This window comes from Procambarus clarkii, chromosome 22 (genome assembly GCF_040958095.1).
Source record: "Procambarus clarkii isolate CNS0578487 chromosome 22, FALCON_Pclarkii_2.0, whole genome shotgun sequence".
NCBI classification, from domain to species: Eukaryota; Metazoa; Arthropoda; class Malacostraca; order Decapoda; family Cambaridae; genus Procambarus; species Procambarus clarkii.
This window is the reverse complement of record NC_091171.1, coordinates 4600964-4620266: the sequence shown is the minus strand read 5'-3', so window position 1 is coordinate 4620266 and position 19303 is coordinate 4600964. Positions and strand designations below refer to the sequence as shown.

Genomic DNA, 19303 nt, shown 5'->3' with positions numbered 1-19303 from the left:
CACACACCACCCCCACACTCACCACCCCACACACCACCCCCACACTCACACCCCACACACCACCCCCACACTCACCACCCCACACACCACCCCCACACTCACCACCCCACACTACACCCCCACACTCACCACCCCACACTACACCCCACACTCACCACCCCACACACCACCCCCACACTCACCACCCCACACACCACCCCCACACTCACCACCCCACACACCACCCCCACACTCACCACCCCACACACCACCCCCACACTCACCACCCCACACACCACCCCCACACTCACCACCCCACACACCACCCCCACACTCACCACCCCACACACCACCCCCACACTCACCACCCCACACACCACCCCCACACTCACCACCCCACACTACACCCCCACACTCACCACCCCACACTCACCACCCCACACACCACCCCCACACTCACCACCCCACACACCACCCCCACACTCACCACCCCACACACCACCCCCACACTCACCACCCCACACACCACCCCCACACTCACCACCCCCACACTCACCACCCCACACACCACCCCCACACTCACCACCCCACACACCACCCCCACACTCACCACCCCACACACCACCCCCACACTCACCACCCCACACACCACCCCACACCCCACGACAATGGATCAAAACCACTTAAGCACAGCAGTCCAGATTAAACACAGGAGATGGAGAACATTCAGAAAATGACAACGAAGAGGCTGTTAAAGACCTTAACAGGCCACTGACAGTGTTAAATCACCACAATAGACAAAGAACACAAGGAGAACTTCTTCAGAACAGGCAGGCCTAAGCTATAGGCCTATAGCACTTTCAGGAGAAGCTATAGGCCAGATTGTCCCTAATCAATTGTTAGGATTTGAAATTGCGCTGTGATATCAACGCTCCATAGGACTAGCAATGTGCATCGGGTTCGATACCCTTGTATTGGTTGGGAAAATCAGTGGGAACCATAAGGAGGATTCGATCCTATTCGCAGGGTACTCCCTGCCACGCTACACCACGACAGGGAGTGGTAGGAGTGGTTAGGCTACTAGTGGTAGCCTAAGCTACTCTATCCCTTTGAGATGTTTATCTCAATAAACATACTTGAACCACGACAGGGTCAAAAACATTGCAACCTGGGATTCACCTGCATCCTCTAGGGTTCCTGAGGCTTCCATTGACTCCTACTCGGGTGGTTGACTCAATACGTGCCACGTGCTCTGATTCACGTCATAATGCACGTGAAAATCAAGTCAAGTCTGGAGAAACGTTACAGGAAGAATTAGTGAACCAGGTTGCATAGGGGGCATTGTGCCCCCCCCCCTCACCTATACCCTATTGCTTTTACTTATTTAGTGTTTGTTGGTCGTGAGTTACTTTACTTTATGTTAATGTACAGTGTTAAGTAACGGGAGCCCCGTTAATCAGGGGAGGGGAATATCCTGCCTGTGAATATTGTATTGGAGGGGGGGGGAAGGGGGTTGAAAGGGCAAGTGAGGGGTCAAGGATGGTAGTGGGGGTGTGACAGGGGGGGGGGGTTGTTAGTGGAGGGGGATTACACAGCAGTTGGTAATAATTAACGAGATTCATTATACGCGACGCTTAATTCTTTATCTATAAATAATGTAGATCTTCTCCCCCCCCCTCTTCTCTCTGCATCTCCTGGAGTGCAGCTGCCAGCGGTCATATCTCCTGGAGTGCAGCTGCCAGCGGCCATATCTCCTGGAGTGCAGCTGCCAGCGGTCATATCTCCTGGAGTGCAGCTGCCAGCGGCCATATCTCCTGGAGTGCAGCTGTCAGCGGTCATATCTCCTGGAGTGCAGCTGCCAGCGGCCATATCTCCTGGAGTGCAGCTGCCAGCGGCCATATCTCCTGGAGTGCAGCTGCCAGCGGCCATATCTCCTGGAGTGCAGCTGCCAGCGGCCATATCTCCTGGAGTGCAGCTGCCAGCGGTCATATCTCCTGGAGTGCAGCTGCCAGCGGTCATATCTCCTGGAGTGCAGCTGTCAGCGGTCATATCTCCTGGAGTGCAGCTGCCAGCGGTCATATCTCCTGGAGTGCAGCTGTCAGCGGTCATATCTCCTGGAGTGCAGCTGCCAGCGGTCATATCTCCTGGAGTGCAGCTGCCAGCGGCCATATCTCCTGGAGTGCAGCTGCCAGCGGCCATATCTCCTGGAGTGCAGCAGTCAGCGGTCATATCTCCTGGAGTGCAGCTGCCAGCGGTCATATCTCCTGGAGTGCAGCTGTCAGCGGTCATATCTCCTGGAGTGCAGCTGCCAGCGGTCATATCTCCTGGAGTGCAGCTGTCAGCGGTCATATCTCCTGGAGTGCAGCTGTCAGCGGTCATATCTCCTGGATTGCAGCTGCCAGCGGTCATATCTCCTGGAGTGCAGCTGTCAGCGGTCATATCTCCTGGATTGCAGCTGCCAGCGGTCATATCTCCTGGAGTGCAGCTGCCAGCGGTCATATCTCCTGGAGTGCAGCTGCCAGCGGCCATATCTCCTGGAGTGCAGCTGTCAGCGGTCATATCTCCTGGATTGCAGCTGCCAGCGGTCATATCTCCTGGAGTGCAGCTGTCAGCGGTCATATCTCCTGGAGTGCAGCTGCCAGCGGTCATATCTCCTGGAGTGCAGCTGTCAGCGGTCATATCTCCTGGATTGCAGCTGCCAGCGGTCATATCTCCTGGAGTGCAGCTGCCAGCGGTCATATCTCCTGGAGTGCAGCTGCCAGCGGCCATATCTCCTGGAGTGCAGCTGCCAGCGGCCATATCTCCTAGAGTGCAGCAGTCAGCGGTCATATCTCCTGGAGTGCAGCTGCCAGCGGTCATATCTCCTGAAGTGCAGCTGCCAGCGGCCATATCTCCTGAAGTGCAGCTGCCAGCGGCCATATCTCCTAGAGTGCAGCGGTCATATCTCCTAGAGTGCAGCTGCCAGCGGTCATATCTCCTGGAGTGCAGCTGCCAGCGGTCATATCTCCTGGAGTGCAGCTGCCAGCGGCCATATCTCCTGCACTGCAGCTGTCAGCGGTCATATCTCATGGAGTGCAGCTGCCAGCGGCCATATCTCCTGGAGTGCAGCTGCCAGCGGTCATATCTCCTGGAGTGCAGCTGTCAGCGGTCATATCTCCTGGAGTGCAGCTGCCAGCGGTCATATCTCCTGGAGTGCAGCTGCCAGCGGTTATATCTCCTGGAGTGCAGCTGCCAGCGGCCATATCTCCTGGAGGGCAGCTGTCAGCGGTCATATCTCCTGGAGTGCAGCTGCCAGCGGTCATATCTCCTGGAGTGCAGCTGCCAGCGGTCATATCTCCTGGAGTGCAGCTGCCAGCGGTCATATCTCCTGGAGTGCAGCTGCCAGCGGTCATATCTCCTGGAGTGCAGCTGCCAGCGGTCATATCTCCTGGAGTGCAGCTGCCAGCGGTCATATCTCCTGGAGTGCAGCTGCCAGCGGTCATATCTCCTGGAGTGCAGCTGCCAGCGGTCATATCTCCTGGAGTGCAGCTGCCAGCGGTCATATCTCCTGGAGTGCAGCTGCCAGCGGTCATATCTCCTGGAGTGCAGCTGCCAGCGGTCATATCTCCTGGAGTGCAGCTGCCAGCGGTCATATCTCCTGGAGTGCAGCTGCCAGCGGTCATATCTCCTGGAGTGCAGCTGCCAGCGGCCATATCTCCTGGAGTGCAGCTGCCAGCGGCCATATCTCCTGGAGTGCAGCTGCCAGCGGCCATATCTCCTGGAGTGCAGCTGCCAGCGGTCATATCTCCTGGAGTGCAGCTGCCAGCGGTCATATCTCCTGGAGTGCAGCTGCCAGCGGTCATATCTCCTGGAGTGCAGCTGCCAGCGGTCATATCTCCTGGAGTGCAGCTGCCAGCGGGTATATCCTAGAGTGCAGCTGCCAGCGGTCATATCTCCTAGAGTGCAGCTGCCAGCGGTCATATCTCCTAGAGTGCAGCTGCCAGCGGTCATATCTGGAGTGCAGCTGCCAGCGGTCATATCTCCTAGAGTGCAGCTGCCAGCGGTCATATCTCCTAGAGTGCAGCTGCCAGCGGCCATATCTCGTGGACTGCAGCTGTCAGCGGTCATATCTCCTGGAGTGCAGCTGCCAGCGGTCATATCTCCTGGAGTGCAGCTGTCAGCGGTCATATCTCCTGGAGTGCAGCTGTCAGCGGTCATATCCCCTGGAGTGCAGCTGCCAGCGGTCATATCTCCTGGACTGCAGCTGTCAGCGGTCATATCTCCTGGAGTGCAGCTGTCAGCGGTCATATCCCCTGGAGTGCAGCTGCCAGCGGTCATATCTCCTGGAGTGCAGCTGCCAGCGGTCATATCTCCTAGAGTGCAGCTGCCAGCGGCCATATCTCGTGGACTGCAGCTGTCAGCGGTCATATCTCCTGGAGTGCAGCTGCCAGCGGTCATATCTCCTGGAGTGCAGCTGTCAGCGGTCATATCTCCTGGAGTGCAGCTGCCAGCGGTCATATCTCCTGGAGTACAGCTGCCAGCGGTCATATCTCCTGGAGTACAGCTGCCAGCGGTCATATCTCCTGGAGTGCAGCTGCCAGCGGCCATATTTCTTGGAGTGCAGCTGCCAGCGGTCATATCCCCTGGAGTGCAGCTGTCAGCGGTCATATCCCCTGGAGTGCAGCTGCCAGCGGTCATATCTCCTGGAGTGCAGCTGCCAGCGGCCATATCTCCTGGAGTGCAGCTGCCAGCGGTCATATCTCCTGGAGTGCAACTGTCAGCGGCCATATTTCTTGGAGTGCAGCTGTCAGCTGTCATATCTCCTGGAGTGCAGCTGTCATATCTCCTGGAATGCAGCTGTCAGCGGTCATATCTCCTGGAGTGCAGCTGCCAGCGGCCATATTTCTTGGAGTGCAGCTGCCAGCGGTCATATCTCCTGGAGTGCAGCTGCCAGCGGTCATATCTCCTGGAGTGCAGCTGCCAGCGGTCATATCTCCTGGAGTGCAGCTGCCAGCGGCCATATCTCCTGGAGTGCAGCTGCCAGCGGTCATATGTCCTGGAGTGCAGCTGCCAGCGGCCATATCTCCTGGAGTGCAGCTGCCAGCGGTCATATCTCCTGGAGTGCAGCTGCCAGCGGTCATATCTCCTGGAGTGCAGCTGTCAGCGGTCATATCTCCTGGAGTGCAGCTGCCAGCGGTCATATCTCCTGGAGTGCAGCAGTCAGCGGTCATATCTCCTGGAGTGCAGCTGCCAGCGGTCATATCTCCTGGAGTGCAGCTGTCAGCGGTCATATCTCCTGGAGTGCAGCTGCCAGCGGTCATATCTCCTGGAGTGCAGCTGTCAGCGGTCATATCTCCTGGATTGCAGCTGCCAGCGGTCATATCTCCTGGAGTGCAGCTGTCAGCGGTCATATCTCCTGGATTGGCAGCTGCCAGCGGTCATATCTCCTGGAGTGCAGCTGCCAGCGGTCATATCTCCTGGAGTGCAGCTGCCAGCGGCCATATCTCCTGGAGTGCAGCTGTCAGCGGTCATATCTCCTGGATTGCAGCTGCCAGCGGTCATATCTCCTGGAGTGCAGCTGTCAGCGGTCATATCTCCTGGAGTGCAGCTGCCAGCGGTCATATCTCCTGGAGTGCAGCTGTCAGCGGTCATATCTCCTGGATTGCAGCTGCCAGCGGTCATATCTCCTGGAGTGCAGCTGCCAGCGGTCATATCTCCTGGAGTGCAGCTGCCAGCGGCCATATCTCCTGGAGTGCAGCTGCCAGCGGCCATATCTCCTAGAGTGCAGCAGTCAGCGGTCATATCTCCTAGAGTGCAGCTGCCAGCGGTCATATCTCCTGGAGTGCAGCTGCCAGCGGTCATATCTCCTGGAGTGCAGCTGCCAGCGGTCATATCTCCTGAAGTGCAGCTGCCAGCGGCCATATCTCCTGAAGTGCAGCTGCCAGCGGCCATATCTCCTAGAGTGCAGCGGTCATATCTCCTAGAGTGCAGCTGCCAGCGGTCATATCTCCTGGAGTGCAGCTGCCAGCGGTCATATCTCCTGGAGTGCAGCTGCCAGCGGTCATATCTCCTGGAGTGCAGCTGCCAGCGGTCATATCTCCTGGAGTGCAGCTGCCAGCGGTCATATCTCCTGGAGTGCAGCTGCCAGCGGGTATATCCTAGAGTGCAGCTGCCAGCGGTCATATCTCCTAGAGTGCAGCTGCCAGCGGTCATATCTCCTAGAGTGCAGCTGCCAGCGGTCATATCTCCTAGAGTGCAGCTGCCAGCGGTCATATCTGGAGTGCAGCTGCCAGCGGTCATATCTCCTAGAGTGCAGCTGCCAGCGGTCATATCTCCTAGAGTGCAGCTGCCAGCGGCCATATCTCGTGGACTGCAGCTGTCAGCGGTCATATCTCCTGGAGTGCAGCTGCCAGCGGTCATATCTCCTGGAGTGCAGCTGCCAGCGGTCATATCTCCTGGAGTGCAGCTGTCAGCGGTCATATCTCCTGGAGTGCAGCTGCCAGCGGTCATATCTCCTGGAGTACAGCTGCCAGCGGTCATATCTCCTGGAGTGCAGCTGCCAGCGGCCATATTTCTTGGAGTGCAGCTGCCAGCGGCCATATTTCTTGGAGTGCAGCTGTCAGCGGTCATATCCCCTGGAGTGCAGCTGCCAGCGGTCATATCTCCTGGAGTGCAGCTGCCAGCGGTCATATCTCCTAGAGTGCAGCTGCCAGCGGCCATATCTCGTGGACTGCAGCTGTCAGCGGTCATATCTCCTGGAGTGCAGCTGCCAGCGGTCATATCTCCTGGAGTGCAGCTGTCAGCGGTCATATCTCCTGGAGTGCAGCTGCCAGCGGTCATATCTCCTGGAGTACAGCTGCCAGCGGTCATATCTCCTGGAGTACAGCTGCCAGCGGTCATATCTCCTGGAGTGCAGCTGCCAGCGGCCATATTTCTTGGAGTGCAGCTGCCAGCGGCCATATTTCTTGGAGTGCAGCTGTCAGCGGTCATATCCCCTGGAGTGCAGCTGCCAGCGGTCATATCTCCTGGAGTGCAGCTGCCAGCGGCCATATCTCCTGGAGTGCAGCTGCCAGCGGTCATATCTCCTGGAGTGCAGCTGTCAGCGGCCATATTTCTTGGAGTGCAGCTGTCAGCTGTCATATCTCCTGGAGTGCAGCTGTCATATCTCCTGGAGTGCAGCTGTCATATCTCCTGGAATGCAGCTGTCAGCGGTCATATCTCCTGGAGTGCAGCTGCCAGCGGCCATATTTCTTGGAGTGCAGCTGCCAGCGGTCATATCTCCTAGAGTGCAGCTGCCAGCGGTCATATCTCCTGGAGTGCAGCTGCCAGCGGTCATATCTCCTGGAGTGCAGCTGCCAGCGGCCATATCTCCTGGAGTGCAGCTGCCAGCGGTCATATGTCCTGGAGTGCAGCTGCCAGCGGCCATATCTCCTGGAGTGCAGCTGCCAGCGGTCATATCTCCTGGAGTGCAGCTGCCAGCGGTCATATCTCCTGGAGTGCAGCTGTCAGCGGTCATATCTCCTGGAGTGCAGCTGCCAGCGGTCATATCTCCTGGAGTGCAGCAGTCAGCGGTCATATCTCCTGGAGTGCAGCTGCCAGCGGTCATATCTCCTGGAGTGCAGCTGTCAGCGGTCATATCTCCTGGAGTGCAGCTGCCAGCGGTCATATCTCCTGGAGTGCAGCTGTCAGCGGTCATATCTCCTGGATTGCAGCTGCCAGCGGTCATATCTCCTGGAGTGCAGCTGTCAGCGGTCATATCTCCTGGATTGCAGCTGCCAGCGGTCATATCTCCTGGAGTGCAGCTGCCAGCGGTCATATCTCCTGGAGTGCAGCTGCCAGCGGCCATATCTCCTGGAGTGCAGCTGTCAGCGGTCATATCTCCTGGATTGCAGCTGCCAGCGGTCATATCTCCTGGAGTGCAGCTGTCAGCGGTCATATCTCCTGGAGTGCAGCTGCCAGCGGTCATATCTCCTGGAGTGCAGCTGTCAGCGGTCATATCTCCTGGATTGCAGCTGCCAGCGGTCATATCTCCCTGGAGTGCAGCTGCCAGCGGTCATATCTCCTGGAGTGCAGCTGCCAGCGGCCATATCTCCTGGAGTGCAGCTGCCAGCGGCCATATCTCCTAGAGTGCAGCAGTCAGCGGTCATATCTCCTAGAGTGCAGCTGCCAGCGGTCATATCTCCTGGAGTGCAGCTGCCAGCGGTCATATCTCCTGGAGTGCAGCTGCCAGCGGTCATATCTCCTGAAGTGCAGCTGCCAGCGGCCATATCTCCTGAAGTGCAGCTGCCAGCGGCCATATCTCCTAGAGTGCAGCGGTCATATCTCCTAGAGTGCAGCTGCCAGCGGTCATATCTCCTGGAGTGCAGCTGCCAGCGGTCATATCTCCTGGAGTGCAGCTGCCAGCGGCCATATCTCCTGCACTGCAGCTGTCAGCGGTCATATCTCCTGGAGTGCAGCTGCCAGCGGCCATATCTCCTGGAGTGCAGCTGCCAGCGGTCATATCTCCTGGAGTGCAGCTGTCAGCGGTCATATCTCCTGGAGTGCAGCTGCCAGCGGTCATATCTCCTGGAGTGCAGCTGCCAGCGGTTATATCTCCTGGAGTGCAGCTGCCAGCGGCCATATCTCCTGGAGGGCAGCTGTCAGCGGTCATATCTCCTGGAGTGCAGCTGCCAGCGGTCATATCTCCTGGAGTGCAGCTGCCAGCGGTCATATCTCCTGGAGTGCAGCTGCCAGCGGTCATATCTCCTGGAGTGCAGCTGCCAGCGGTCATATCTCCTGGAGTGCAGCTGCCAGCGGTCATATCTCCTGGAGTGCAGCTGCCAGCGGTCATATCTCCTGGAGTGCAGCTGCCAGCGGTCATATCTCCTGGAGTGCAGCTGCCAGCGGTCATATCTCCTGGAGTGCAGCTGCCAGCGGTCATATCTCCTGGAGTGCAGCTGCCAGCGGTCATATCTCCTGGAGTGCAGCTGCCAGCGGTCATATCTCCTGGAGTGCAGCTGCCAGCGGCCATATCTCCTGGAGTGCAGCTGCCAGCGGCCATATCTCCTGGAGTGCAGCTGCCAGCGGCCATATCTCCTGGAGTGCAGCTGCCAGCGGCCATATCTCCTGGAGTGCAGCTGCCAGCGGTCATATCTCCTGGAGTGCAGCTGCCAGCGGTCATATCTCCTGGAGTGCAGCTGCCAGCGGCCATATCTCCTGCACTGCAGCTGTCAGCGGTCATATCTCCTGGAGTGCAGCTGCCAGCGGCCATATCTCCTGGAGTGCAGCTGCCAGCGGTCATATCTCCTGGAGTGCAGCTGTCAGCGGTCATATCTCCTGGAGTGCAGCTGCCAGCGGTCATATCTCCTGGAGTGCAGCTGCCAGCGGTTATATCTCCTGGAGTGCAGCTGCCAGCGGCCATATCTCCTGGAGGGCAGCTGTCAGCGGTCATATCTCCTGGAGTGCAGCTGCCAGCGGTCATATCTCCTGGAGTGCAGCTGCCAGCGGTCATATCTCCTGGAGTGCAGCTGCCAGCGGTCATATCTCCTGGAGTGCAGCTGCCAGCGGTCATATCTCCTGGAGTGCAGCTGCCAGCGGTCATATCTCCTGGAGTGCAGCTGCCAGCGGTCATATCTCCTGGAGTGCAGCTGCCAGCGGTCATATCTCCTGGAGTGCAGCTGCCAGCGGTCATATCTCCTGGAGTGCAGCTGCCAGCGGTCATATCTCCTGGAGTGCAGCTGCCAGCGGTCATATCTCCTGGAGTGCAGCTGCCAGCGGTCATATCTCCTGGAGTGCAGCTGCCAGCGGCCATATCTCCTGGAGTGCAGCTGCCAGCGGCCATATCTCCTGGAGTGCAGCTGCCAGCGGCCATATCTCCTGGAGTGCAGCTGCCAGCGGCCATATCTCCTGGAGTGCAGCTGCCAGCGGTCATATCTCCTGGAGTGCAGCTGCCAGCGGTCATATCTCCTGGAGTGCAGCTGCCAGCGGTCATATCTCCTGGAGTGCAGCTGCCAGCGGTCATATCTCCTGGAGTGCAGCTGCCAGCGGGTATATCCTAGAGTGCAGCTGCCAGCGGTCATATCTCCTAGAGTGCAGCTGCCAGCGGTCATATCTCCTAGAGTGCAGCTGCCAGCGGTCATATCTGGAGTGCAGCTGCCAGCGGCCATATCTCCTGCACTGCAGCTGTCAGCGGTCATATCTCCTGGAGTGCAGCTGCCAGCGGCCATATCTCCTGGAGTGCAGCTGCCAGCGGTCATATCTCCTGGAGTGCAGCTGTCAGCGGTCATATCTCCTGGAGTGCAGCTGCCAGCGGTCATATCTCCTGGAGTGCAGCTGCCAGCGGTTATATCTCCTGGAGTGCAGCTGCCAGCGGCCATATCTCCTGGAGGGCAGCTGTCAGCGGTCATATCTCCTGGAGTGCAGCTGCCAGCGGTCATATCTCCTGGAGTGCAGCTGCCAGCGGTCATATCTCCTGGAGTGCAGCTGCCAGCGGTCATATCTCCTGGAGTGCAGCTGCCAGCGGTCATATCTCCTGGAGTGCAGCTGCCAGCGGTCATATCTCCTGGAGTGCAGCTGCCAGCGGTCATATCTCCTGGAGTGCAGCTGCCAGCGGTCATATCTCCTGGAGTGCAGCTGCCAGCGGTCATATCTCCTGGAGTGCAGCTGCCAGCGGTCATATCTCCTGGAGTGCAGCTGCCAGCGGTCATATCTCCTGGAGTGCAGCTGCCAGCGGTCATATCTCCTGGAGTGCAGCTGCCAGCGGTCATATCTCCTGGAGTGCAGCTGCCAGCGGTCATATCTCCTGGAGTGCAGCTGCCAGCGGCCATATCTCCTGGAGTGCAGCTGCCAGCGGCCATATCTCCTGGAGTGCAGCTGCCAGCGGCCATATCTCCTGGAGTGCAGCTGCCAGCGGTCATATCTCCTGGAGTGCAGCTGCCAGCGGTCATATCTCCTGGAGTGCAGCTGCCAGCGGTCATATCTCCTGGAGTGCAGCTGCCAGCGGTCATATCTCCTGGAGTGCAGCTGCCAGCGGGTATATCCTAGAGTGCAGCTGCCAGCGGTCATATCTCCTAGAGTGCAGCTGCCAGCGGTCATATCTCCTAGAGTGCAGCTGCCAGCGGTCATATCTCCTAGAGTGCAGCTGCCAGCGGTCATATCTGGAGTGCAGCTGCCAGCGGTCATATCTCCTAGAGTGCAGCTGCCAGCGGTCATATCTCCTAGAGTGCAGCTGCCAGCGGCCATATCTCGTGGACTGCAGCTGTCAGCGGTCATATCTCCTGGAGTGCAGCTGCCAGCGGTCATATCTCCTGGAGTGCAGCTGCCAGCGGTCATATCTCCTGGAGTGCAGCTGTCAGCGGTCATATCTCCTGGAGTGCAGCTGCCAGCGGTCATATCTCCTGGAGTACAGCTGCCAGCGGTCATATCTCCTGGAGTGCAGCTGCCAGCGGCCATATTTCTTGGAGTGCAGCTGCCAGCGGCCATATTTCTTGGAGTGCAGCTGTCAGCGGTCATATCCCCTGGAGTGCAGCTGCCAGCGGTCATATCTCCTGGAGTGCAGCTGCCAGCGGTCATATCTCCTAGAGTGCAGCTGCCAGCGGCCATATCTCGTGGACTGCAGCTGTCAGCGGTCATATCTCCTGGAGTGCAGCTGCCAGCGGTCATATCTCCTGGAGTGCAGCTGTCAGCGGTCATATCTCCTGGAGTGCAGCTGCCAGCGGTCATATCTCCTGGAGTACAGCTGCCAGCGGTCATATCTCCTGGAGTACAGCTGCCAGCGGTCATATCTCCTGGAGTGCAGCTGCCAGCGGCCATATTTCTTGGAGTGCAGCTGCCAGCGGCCATATTTCTTGGAGTGCAGCTGTCAGCGGTCATATCCCCTGGAGTGCAGCTGCCAGCGGTCATATCTCCTGGAGTGCAGCTGCCACCGGCCATATCTCCTGGAGTGCAGCTGCCAGCGGTCATATCTCCTGGAGTGCAGCTGTCAGCGGCCATATTTCTTGGAGTGCAGCTGTCAGCTGTCATATCTCCTGGAGTGCAGCTGTCATATCTCCTGGAATGCAGCTGTCAGCGGTCATATCTCCTGGAGTGCAGCTGCCAGCGGCCATATTTCTTGGAGTGCAGCTGCCAGCGGTCATATCTCCTGGAGTGCAGCTGCCAGCGGTCATATCTCCTGGAGTGCAGCTGCCAGCGGTCATATCTCCTGGAGTGCAGCTGCCAGCGGCCATATCTCCTGGAGTGCAGCTGCCAGCGGTCATATGTCCTGGAGTGCAGCTGCCAGCGGCCATATCTCCTGGAGTGCAGCTGCCAGCGGTCATATCTCCTAGAGTGCAGCTGCCAGCGGTCATATCTCCTGGAGTGCAGCTGTCAGCGGTCATATCTCCTGGAGTGCAGCTGCCAGCGGTCATATCTCCTGGAGTGCAGCAGTCAGCGGTCATATCTCCTGGAGTGCAGCTGCCAGCGGTCATATCTCCTGGAGTGCAGCTGTCAGCGGTCATATCTCCTGGAGTGCAGCTGCCAGCGGTCATATCTCCTGGAGTGCAGCTGTCAGCGGTCATATCTCCTGGATTGCAGCTGCCAGCGGTCATATCTCCTGGAGTGCAGCTGTCAGCGGTCATATCTCCTGGATTGCAGCTGCCAGCGGTCATATCTCCTGGAGTGCAGCTGCCAGCGGTCATATCTCCTGGAGTGCAGCTGCCAGCGGCCATATCTCCTGGAGTGCAGCTGTCAGCGGTCATATCTCCTGGATTGCAGCTGCCAGCGGTCATATCTCCTGGAGTGCAGCTGTCAGCGGTCATATCTCCTGGAGTGCAGCTGCCAGCGGTCATATCTCCTGGAGTGCAGCTGTCAGCGGTCATATCTCCTGGATTGCAGCTGCCAGCGGTCATATCTCCTGGAGTGCAGCTGCCAGCGGTCATATCTCCTGGAGTGCAGCTGCCAGCGGCCATATCTCCTGGAGTGCAGCTGCCAGCGGCCATATCTCCTAGAGTGCAGCAGTCAGCGGTCATATCTCCTAGAGTGCAGCTGCCAGCGGTCATATCTCCTGGAGTGCAGCTGCCAGCGGTCATATCTCCTGGAGTGCAGCTGCCAGCGGTCATATCTCCTGAAGTGCAGCTGCCAGCGGCCATATCTCCTGAAGTGCAGCTGCCAGCGGCCATATCTCCTAGAGTGCAGCGGTCATATCTCCTAGAGTGCAGCTGCCAGCGGTCATATCTCCTGGAGTGCAGCTGCCAGCGGTCATATCTCCTGGAGTGCAGCTGCCAGCGGCCATATCTCCTGCACTGCAGCTGTCAGCGGTCATATCTCCTGGAGTGCAGCTGCCAGCGGCCATATCTCCTGGAGTGCAGCTGCCAGCGGTCATATCTCCTGGAGTGCAGCTGTCAGCGGTCATATCTCCTGGAGTGCAGCTGCCAGCGGTCATATCTCCTGGAGTGCAGCTGCCAGCGGTTATATCTCCTGGAGTGCAGCTGCCAGCGGCCATATCTCCTGGAGGGCAGCTGTCAGCGGTCATATCTCCTGGAGTGCAGCTGCCAGCGGTCATATCTCCTGGAGTGCAGCTGCCAGCGGTCATATCTCCTGGAGTGCAGCTGCCAGCGGTCATATCTCCTGGAGTGCAGCTGCCAGCGGTCATATCTCCTGGAGTGCAGCTGCCAGCGGTCATATCTCCTGGAGTGCAGCTGCCAGCGGTCATATCTCCTGGAGTGCAGCTGCCAGCGGTCATATCTCCTGGAGTGCAGCTGCCAGCGGTCATATCTCCTGGAGTGCAGCTGCCAGCGGTCATATCTCCTGGAGTGCAGCTGCCAGCGGTCATATCTCCTGGAGTGCAGCTGCCAGCGGTCATATCTCCTGGAGTGCAGCTGCCAGCGGCCATATCTCCTGGAGTGCAGCTGCCAGCGGCCATATCTCCTGGAGTGCAGCTGCCAGCGGTCATATCTCCTGGAGTGCAGCTGCCAGCGGTCATATCTCCTGGAGTGCAGCTGCCAGCGGTCATATCTCCTGGAGTGCAGCTGCCAGCGGTCATATCTCCTGGAGTGCAGCTGCCAGCGGTCATATCTCCTGGAGTGCAGCTGCCAGCGGGTATATCCTAGAGTGCAGCTGCCAGCGGTCATATCTCCTAGAGTGCAGCTGCCAGCGGTCATATCTCCTAGAGTGCAGCTGCCAGCGGTCATATCTGGAGTGCAGCTGCCAGCGGTCATATCTCCTAGAGTGCAGCTGCCAGCGGCCATATCTCGTGGACTGCAGCTGTCAGCGGTCATATCTCCTGGAGTGCAGCTGCCAGCGGTCATATCTCCTGGAGTGCAGCTGTCAGCGGTCATATCTCCTGGAGTGCAGCTGCCAGCGGTCATATCTCCTGGAGTACAGCTGCCAGCGGTCATATCTCCTGGAGTACAGCTGCCAGCGGTCATATCTCCTGGAGTGCAGCTGCCAGCGGCCATATTTCTTGGAGTGCAGCTGCCAGCGGCCATATTTCTTGGAGTGCAGCTGTCAGCGGTCATATCCCCTGGAGTGCAGCTGCCAGCGGTCATATCTCCTGGAGTGCAGCTGCCAGCGGCCATATCTCCTGGAGTGCAGCTGCCAGCGGTCATATCTCCTGGAGTGCAGCTGTCAGCGGCCATATTTCTTGGAGTGCAGCTGTCAGCTGTCATATCTCCTGGAGTGCAGCTGTCATATCTCCTGGAATGCAGCTGTCAGCGGTCATATCTCCTGGAGTGCAGCTGCCAGCGGCCATATTTCTTGGAGTGCAGCTGCCAGCGGTCATATCTCCTGGAGTGCAGCTGCCAGCGGTCATATCTCCTGGAGTGCAGCTGCCAGCGGTCATATCTCCTGGAGTGCAGCTGCCAGCGGCCATATCTCCTGGAGTGCAGCTGCCAGCGGTCATATGTCCTGGAGTGCAGCTGCCAGCGGTCATATCTCCTGGAGTGCAGCTGCCAGCGGCCATATCTCCTGGAGTGCAGCTGCCAGCGGTCATATGTCCTGGAGTGCAGCTGCCAGCGGTCATATCTCCTGGAGTGCATTGTTGTATTAATCTAGTTAAATGCTACTTGATTATGCATGGATTTTGTTTATTAAATGTGGGATCAGATGATGTTTGTTTACTAAGTGGGGATCCACGTGTGGTTTGTTTACTAAATGGGGATACGTGTTGTTACGGTGCCCTCTCCTATTTCTTTCGTTTGCCTGCTCTAAGAGTCATATCAGCTCTCCCTACAGATTCTCTGAGGTACAGGGAGTCTGTTGGTATATGTGGCGACCAGACCGGCCGCCAGATAAGGGAGAAATTTACATTATAAGTTGTAGGTAAGGGGAAAGTGGCGCCCTGATATAAATGAAAGAGTATCCCCTACTGCAGATATGACGTTTTGGAAGGGACACTAGCCGATCGCGGATTGGCTGATTTAGGTCGCGGGCGACCAATCAGAGCCCGCCGTGACGTCACCGAGTGCCCCGGGCGGCACCAACGTCAGAGTTGACCTGACTGTGGAGGTGAGAGGATGCGCCTCGGTTAGCTCTCGAGGATTTGAGGCTCTACAAGTCTTATTCAGTGGATTAAACTAGCCATCGCACCCACAATAAGCTATTGGAGACCCTGCGCTTCTGGGAAGCAAAAAGGAGCCAAGTTCATTGAGCAGAGGAATGCCAAACTTGGAAAATAGTCAGCGACGACGCTGGGCGGCGCCGCCGCTGGACGTTGAGGTCTGGAAGGGGCGGCGGGCCGGCCTTGCTGTGACCGGGTCACGTCCACTGACGGTTTTGGAGGGACGACACCGTTCCTAGGACGAGGATCAACGCCTTGTGGAAGGGACGAGTGTGTGAATATAGTGATCAGTGCACATTGGTGAACCAGGATTGGGATAGCTGAATCTCTGGGATTGGAACGGCGACGACGCGAAGGCTTCACGTCACCTGAGGACCTGTGGAACGTTCCTGGATCGTCAAGGATCGACTCAGGAAGCGTGGGAACCTCACACCATCGAGGGACAGGCGTCGTGAGCCAGGAATGTAAGGTAGATCATTTTCCCTCCCATTACCCCTTGTGTGAGTAGGCTAGTTAGGCCACGATATTTACTTGTGTATGTGGCAGTATGACATTAATACTTTAGTAGTAGACTAGGCTGCAGGGCAGCTTGTGTCCAGGACTGTTGGAGAGGACAGTGTGTGTGGACGGCAGGACAGTTGAAGAAGAGGTGCCGACGTGGCGAAGAGGCCCTTCTGTGAGAGAGTGTGTGACTCACAGAGAGGTAAAGCCACACAGACTTTTATGGGAGAGTACCCTGGGCCGACAGTCCAATTGCAGATCTATGGGAGTAGCAACACTCTGGCAACAAACAGTATAGAATACACCCACTGAACTGCATTGCTGGGGTGCAGATATACTAACCCAGCTGGCGACCTTGTTAAGAAGAAGATAGAGAAGGCAGGCGGGAAAGGAGTTCCTGCAACCTTTTTGTCTGGCAGGCAAGACTCAGGGGAATTTATTGTTATAAGGTAAGCCTGAGTCTTCCTTCACTCCTACACGGGTCTAGGCCGGAACTGTTAACAGCAGTTTCCCCGTGGTTGACTGAAGGGCTTCCAGGGTGAATCAGTGGCGCCCCCTTCAGTGGTGGAAGCAAAGACCTGCGGTGGTGGGCATTGTTGGTCCTCTCCTGTGGGACCAAGGAGACTCCGGTGAATCCCGGGAGTCGGAGGGGCTGTGTATTCTGCCTTCTGAGCCCCTAGCAGCCGAGTGCTAGCGGAGCCCCGGCCCCCCCCCCCCCCCGTGACAATGTGTAGTTTATTTATTAAGTGGGGGATACACGTGTAGTTTGTTTACTAAGTGGGGGATACACGTGTAGTTTGTTTACTAAGTGGGGGATACACGTGTAGTTTGTTTACTAAGTGGGGGATACACGTGTAGTTTGTTTACTAAGTGGGGGATACACGTGTGGATTGTTTACTAAGTGGGGGATACACGTGTAGTTTGTTTACTAAGTGGGGGGATACACGTGTAGTTTGTTTACTAAGTGGGGGATACACGTGTGGATTGTTTACTAAGTGGGGGATACACGTGTAGTTTGTTTACTAAGTGGGGGATACACGTGTAGTTTGTTTACTAAGTGGGGGATACACGTGTAGTTTGTTTACTAAGTGGGGGGATGTATATGAAAGTTTGTTGGTGGTAAAAGTATTTTGTTTACAACTTTGCACTCTGTGGAGCTTGTAAACGTGTGTTGACAAGTGTGTAAAACGTTTGTTTTTCGAAGGCTGATAAAACGTTTTTTTTACAAGGGGTGTGAAAACGTTTGCTTACAAGGATGTGTAAAATGTTTTACAACGTTGGACAAACGTTTGTTGAGACTGTCGGCGCGAATGATTGTTTACTTAATGGTTGTATCTGTGTTTACAAGGGAACGTGTCCATTATTTACACAGGTATCGTAGGTGGTGTTTACACAGTGGGAGGGAGTCTACACTCTTCCTTCTATGTCCCCCTGATCCTGCTTCCCTCACTCCCTCCCTCTCATTTCCCTCACTCTCTTCCTCTCTCATTTCCTTCTTATTCCCTCTTTCATTTTCCTTAATTGATTTTCTTCCTATTCCTAGTTCTTGTACTTCTTCCTCTCCCACTCGTACCGTCTCTGTTATGGTTACCTAATTTGGTCGTCAGCCTGGTTGACGGTCTGGTCAACCAGGCTGTTGGACGCGGCTGCTCGCAGCCTGACGTATGAACCACAGCCTGGTTGATCAGGTATCCTTTGGAGGTGCTTATCCAGTTCTCTCTTGAACACTGTGAGGGGTCGGCCAGTTATGTCCCTTATGTGTAGTGGAAGTGTGTTGAACAGTCTCGGGCCTCTGATGTTGATAGTTCTCTCTTGAACACTGTGAGGGGTCGGCCAGTTATGTCCCTTATGTGTAGTGGAAGCGTGTTGAACAGTCTCGGGCCTCTGATGTTGATAGTTCTCTCTTGAACACTGTGAGGGGTCGGCCAGTTATGTCCCTTATGTGTTGTGGAAGCGTGTTGAACAGTCTCGGGCCTCTGATGTTGATAGTTCTCTCTCAGAGTACCTGTTGCACCTCTGCTCTTCAACGGGGGTATTCTGCACATCCTGCCATGCCTTCTGGTCTCATGTGGTGTTATTTCTGTCTTATTTCTCCCACCAGGTGTGGGAGTGGGGCGTCTCATCTTGGGCCACCAGGTGTGGGAGTGTGGCGTCTCATCTTGGGCCACCAGCTGTGGGAGTGTGGCTTCTCTTCTTGGGCCACCAGGTGTGGGAGTGGGGCGTCTCATCTTGGGCCACCAGCTGTGGAAGTGGGGCGTCTCATCTTGGGCCACCAGGTGTGGGAGCGGGGCGTCTCATCTTGGGCCACCAGCTGTGGGAGTGGGACGTCTCATCTTGGGCCACCAGGTGTGGGAGTGGGGCGTCTCATCTTGGGACACCAGGTGTGGGAGTGTGGCGTCTCATCTTGGGCCACCAGGTGTGGGAGTGGGGCGTCTCATCTTGGGCCACCAGCTGTGGGAGTGGGGCGTCTCATCTTGGGCCACCAGCTGTGGGAGTGTGGCTTCTCTTCTTGGGCCACCAGCTGTGGGAGTGGGGCGTCTCATCTTGGGCCACCAGCTGTGGGAGCGGGGCGTCTCATCTTGGGACACCAGCTGTGGGAGCGGGGCGTCTCATCTTGGGCCACCAGGTGTGGGAGCGGGGCGTCTCATCTTGGGCCACCAGCTGTGGGAGCGGGGCGTCTCATCTTGGGCCACCAGCTGTGGGAGAGGGACGTCTCATCTTGGGTCACCAGCTGTGGGAGTGGGACGTCTCATCTTGGGCCACCAGCTGTGGGAGTGGAGCGTCTCATCTTAGGCCACCAGCTCTGGGAGCGGGACGTCTCATCTTGGGCCACCAGCTGTGGGAGTGGGGCGTCTCATCTTGGGCCACCAGCTGTGGGAGCGGGGCGTCTCATCTTAGGCCACCAGCTGTGGGAGTGGGTCGTCTCATCTTGGGCCACCAGCTCTGGGAGCGGGACGTCTCATCTTGGGCCACCAGGTGTGGGAGCGGGGCGTCTCATCTTGGGCCACCAGCTGTGGGAGTGGGGCGTCTCATCTTGGGCCACCAGCTCTGGGAGCGGGACGTCTCATCTTGGGTCACCAGCTGTGAGAGTGGGACGTCTCATCTTGGGCCACCAGCTGTGGGAGTGGAGCCTCTCATCTTGGGCCACCAGGTGTGGGAGTGGGGCGTCTCATCTTGGGCCACCAGCTGTGGGAGTGGAGCCTCTCATCTTGGGCCACCAGCTGTGGGAGTGGGGCGTCTCATCTTGGGCCACCAGCTGTGGGAGTGGAGCGTCTCATCTTGGGCCACCAGGTGTGGGAGTGGGGCGTCTCATCTTGGGCCACCAGCTGTGGG

The 19303-nt window shown here is 57.4% G+C and overlaps 1 protein-coding gene across 1 annotated transcript in view; it reads left to right on the top strand.

Moving 5' to 3' along the window:
• LOC138367619 (periaxin-like) overlaps positions 1-19303 on the top strand; it is a 58925-nt gene that overhangs the window by 18096 nt on the left and 21526 nt on the right. The window contains exons 2-9 of the mRNA XM_069329342.1: positions 4006-4441; positions 5657-5920; positions 6455-6763; positions 8002-8288; positions 10026-10188; positions 11315-11623; positions 12838-13124; positions 14052-14237. Of these exons, the coding sequence (XP_069185443.1) occupies positions 4006-4441; positions 5657-5920; positions 6455-6763; positions 8002-8288; positions 10026-10188; positions 11315-11623; positions 12838-13124; positions 14052-14237 (2241 nt within the window). The remainder of the gene's footprint in view (positions 1-4005; positions 4442-5656; positions 5921-6454; positions 6764-8001; positions 8289-10025; positions 10189-11314; positions 11624-12837; positions 13125-14051; positions 14238-19303) is intronic.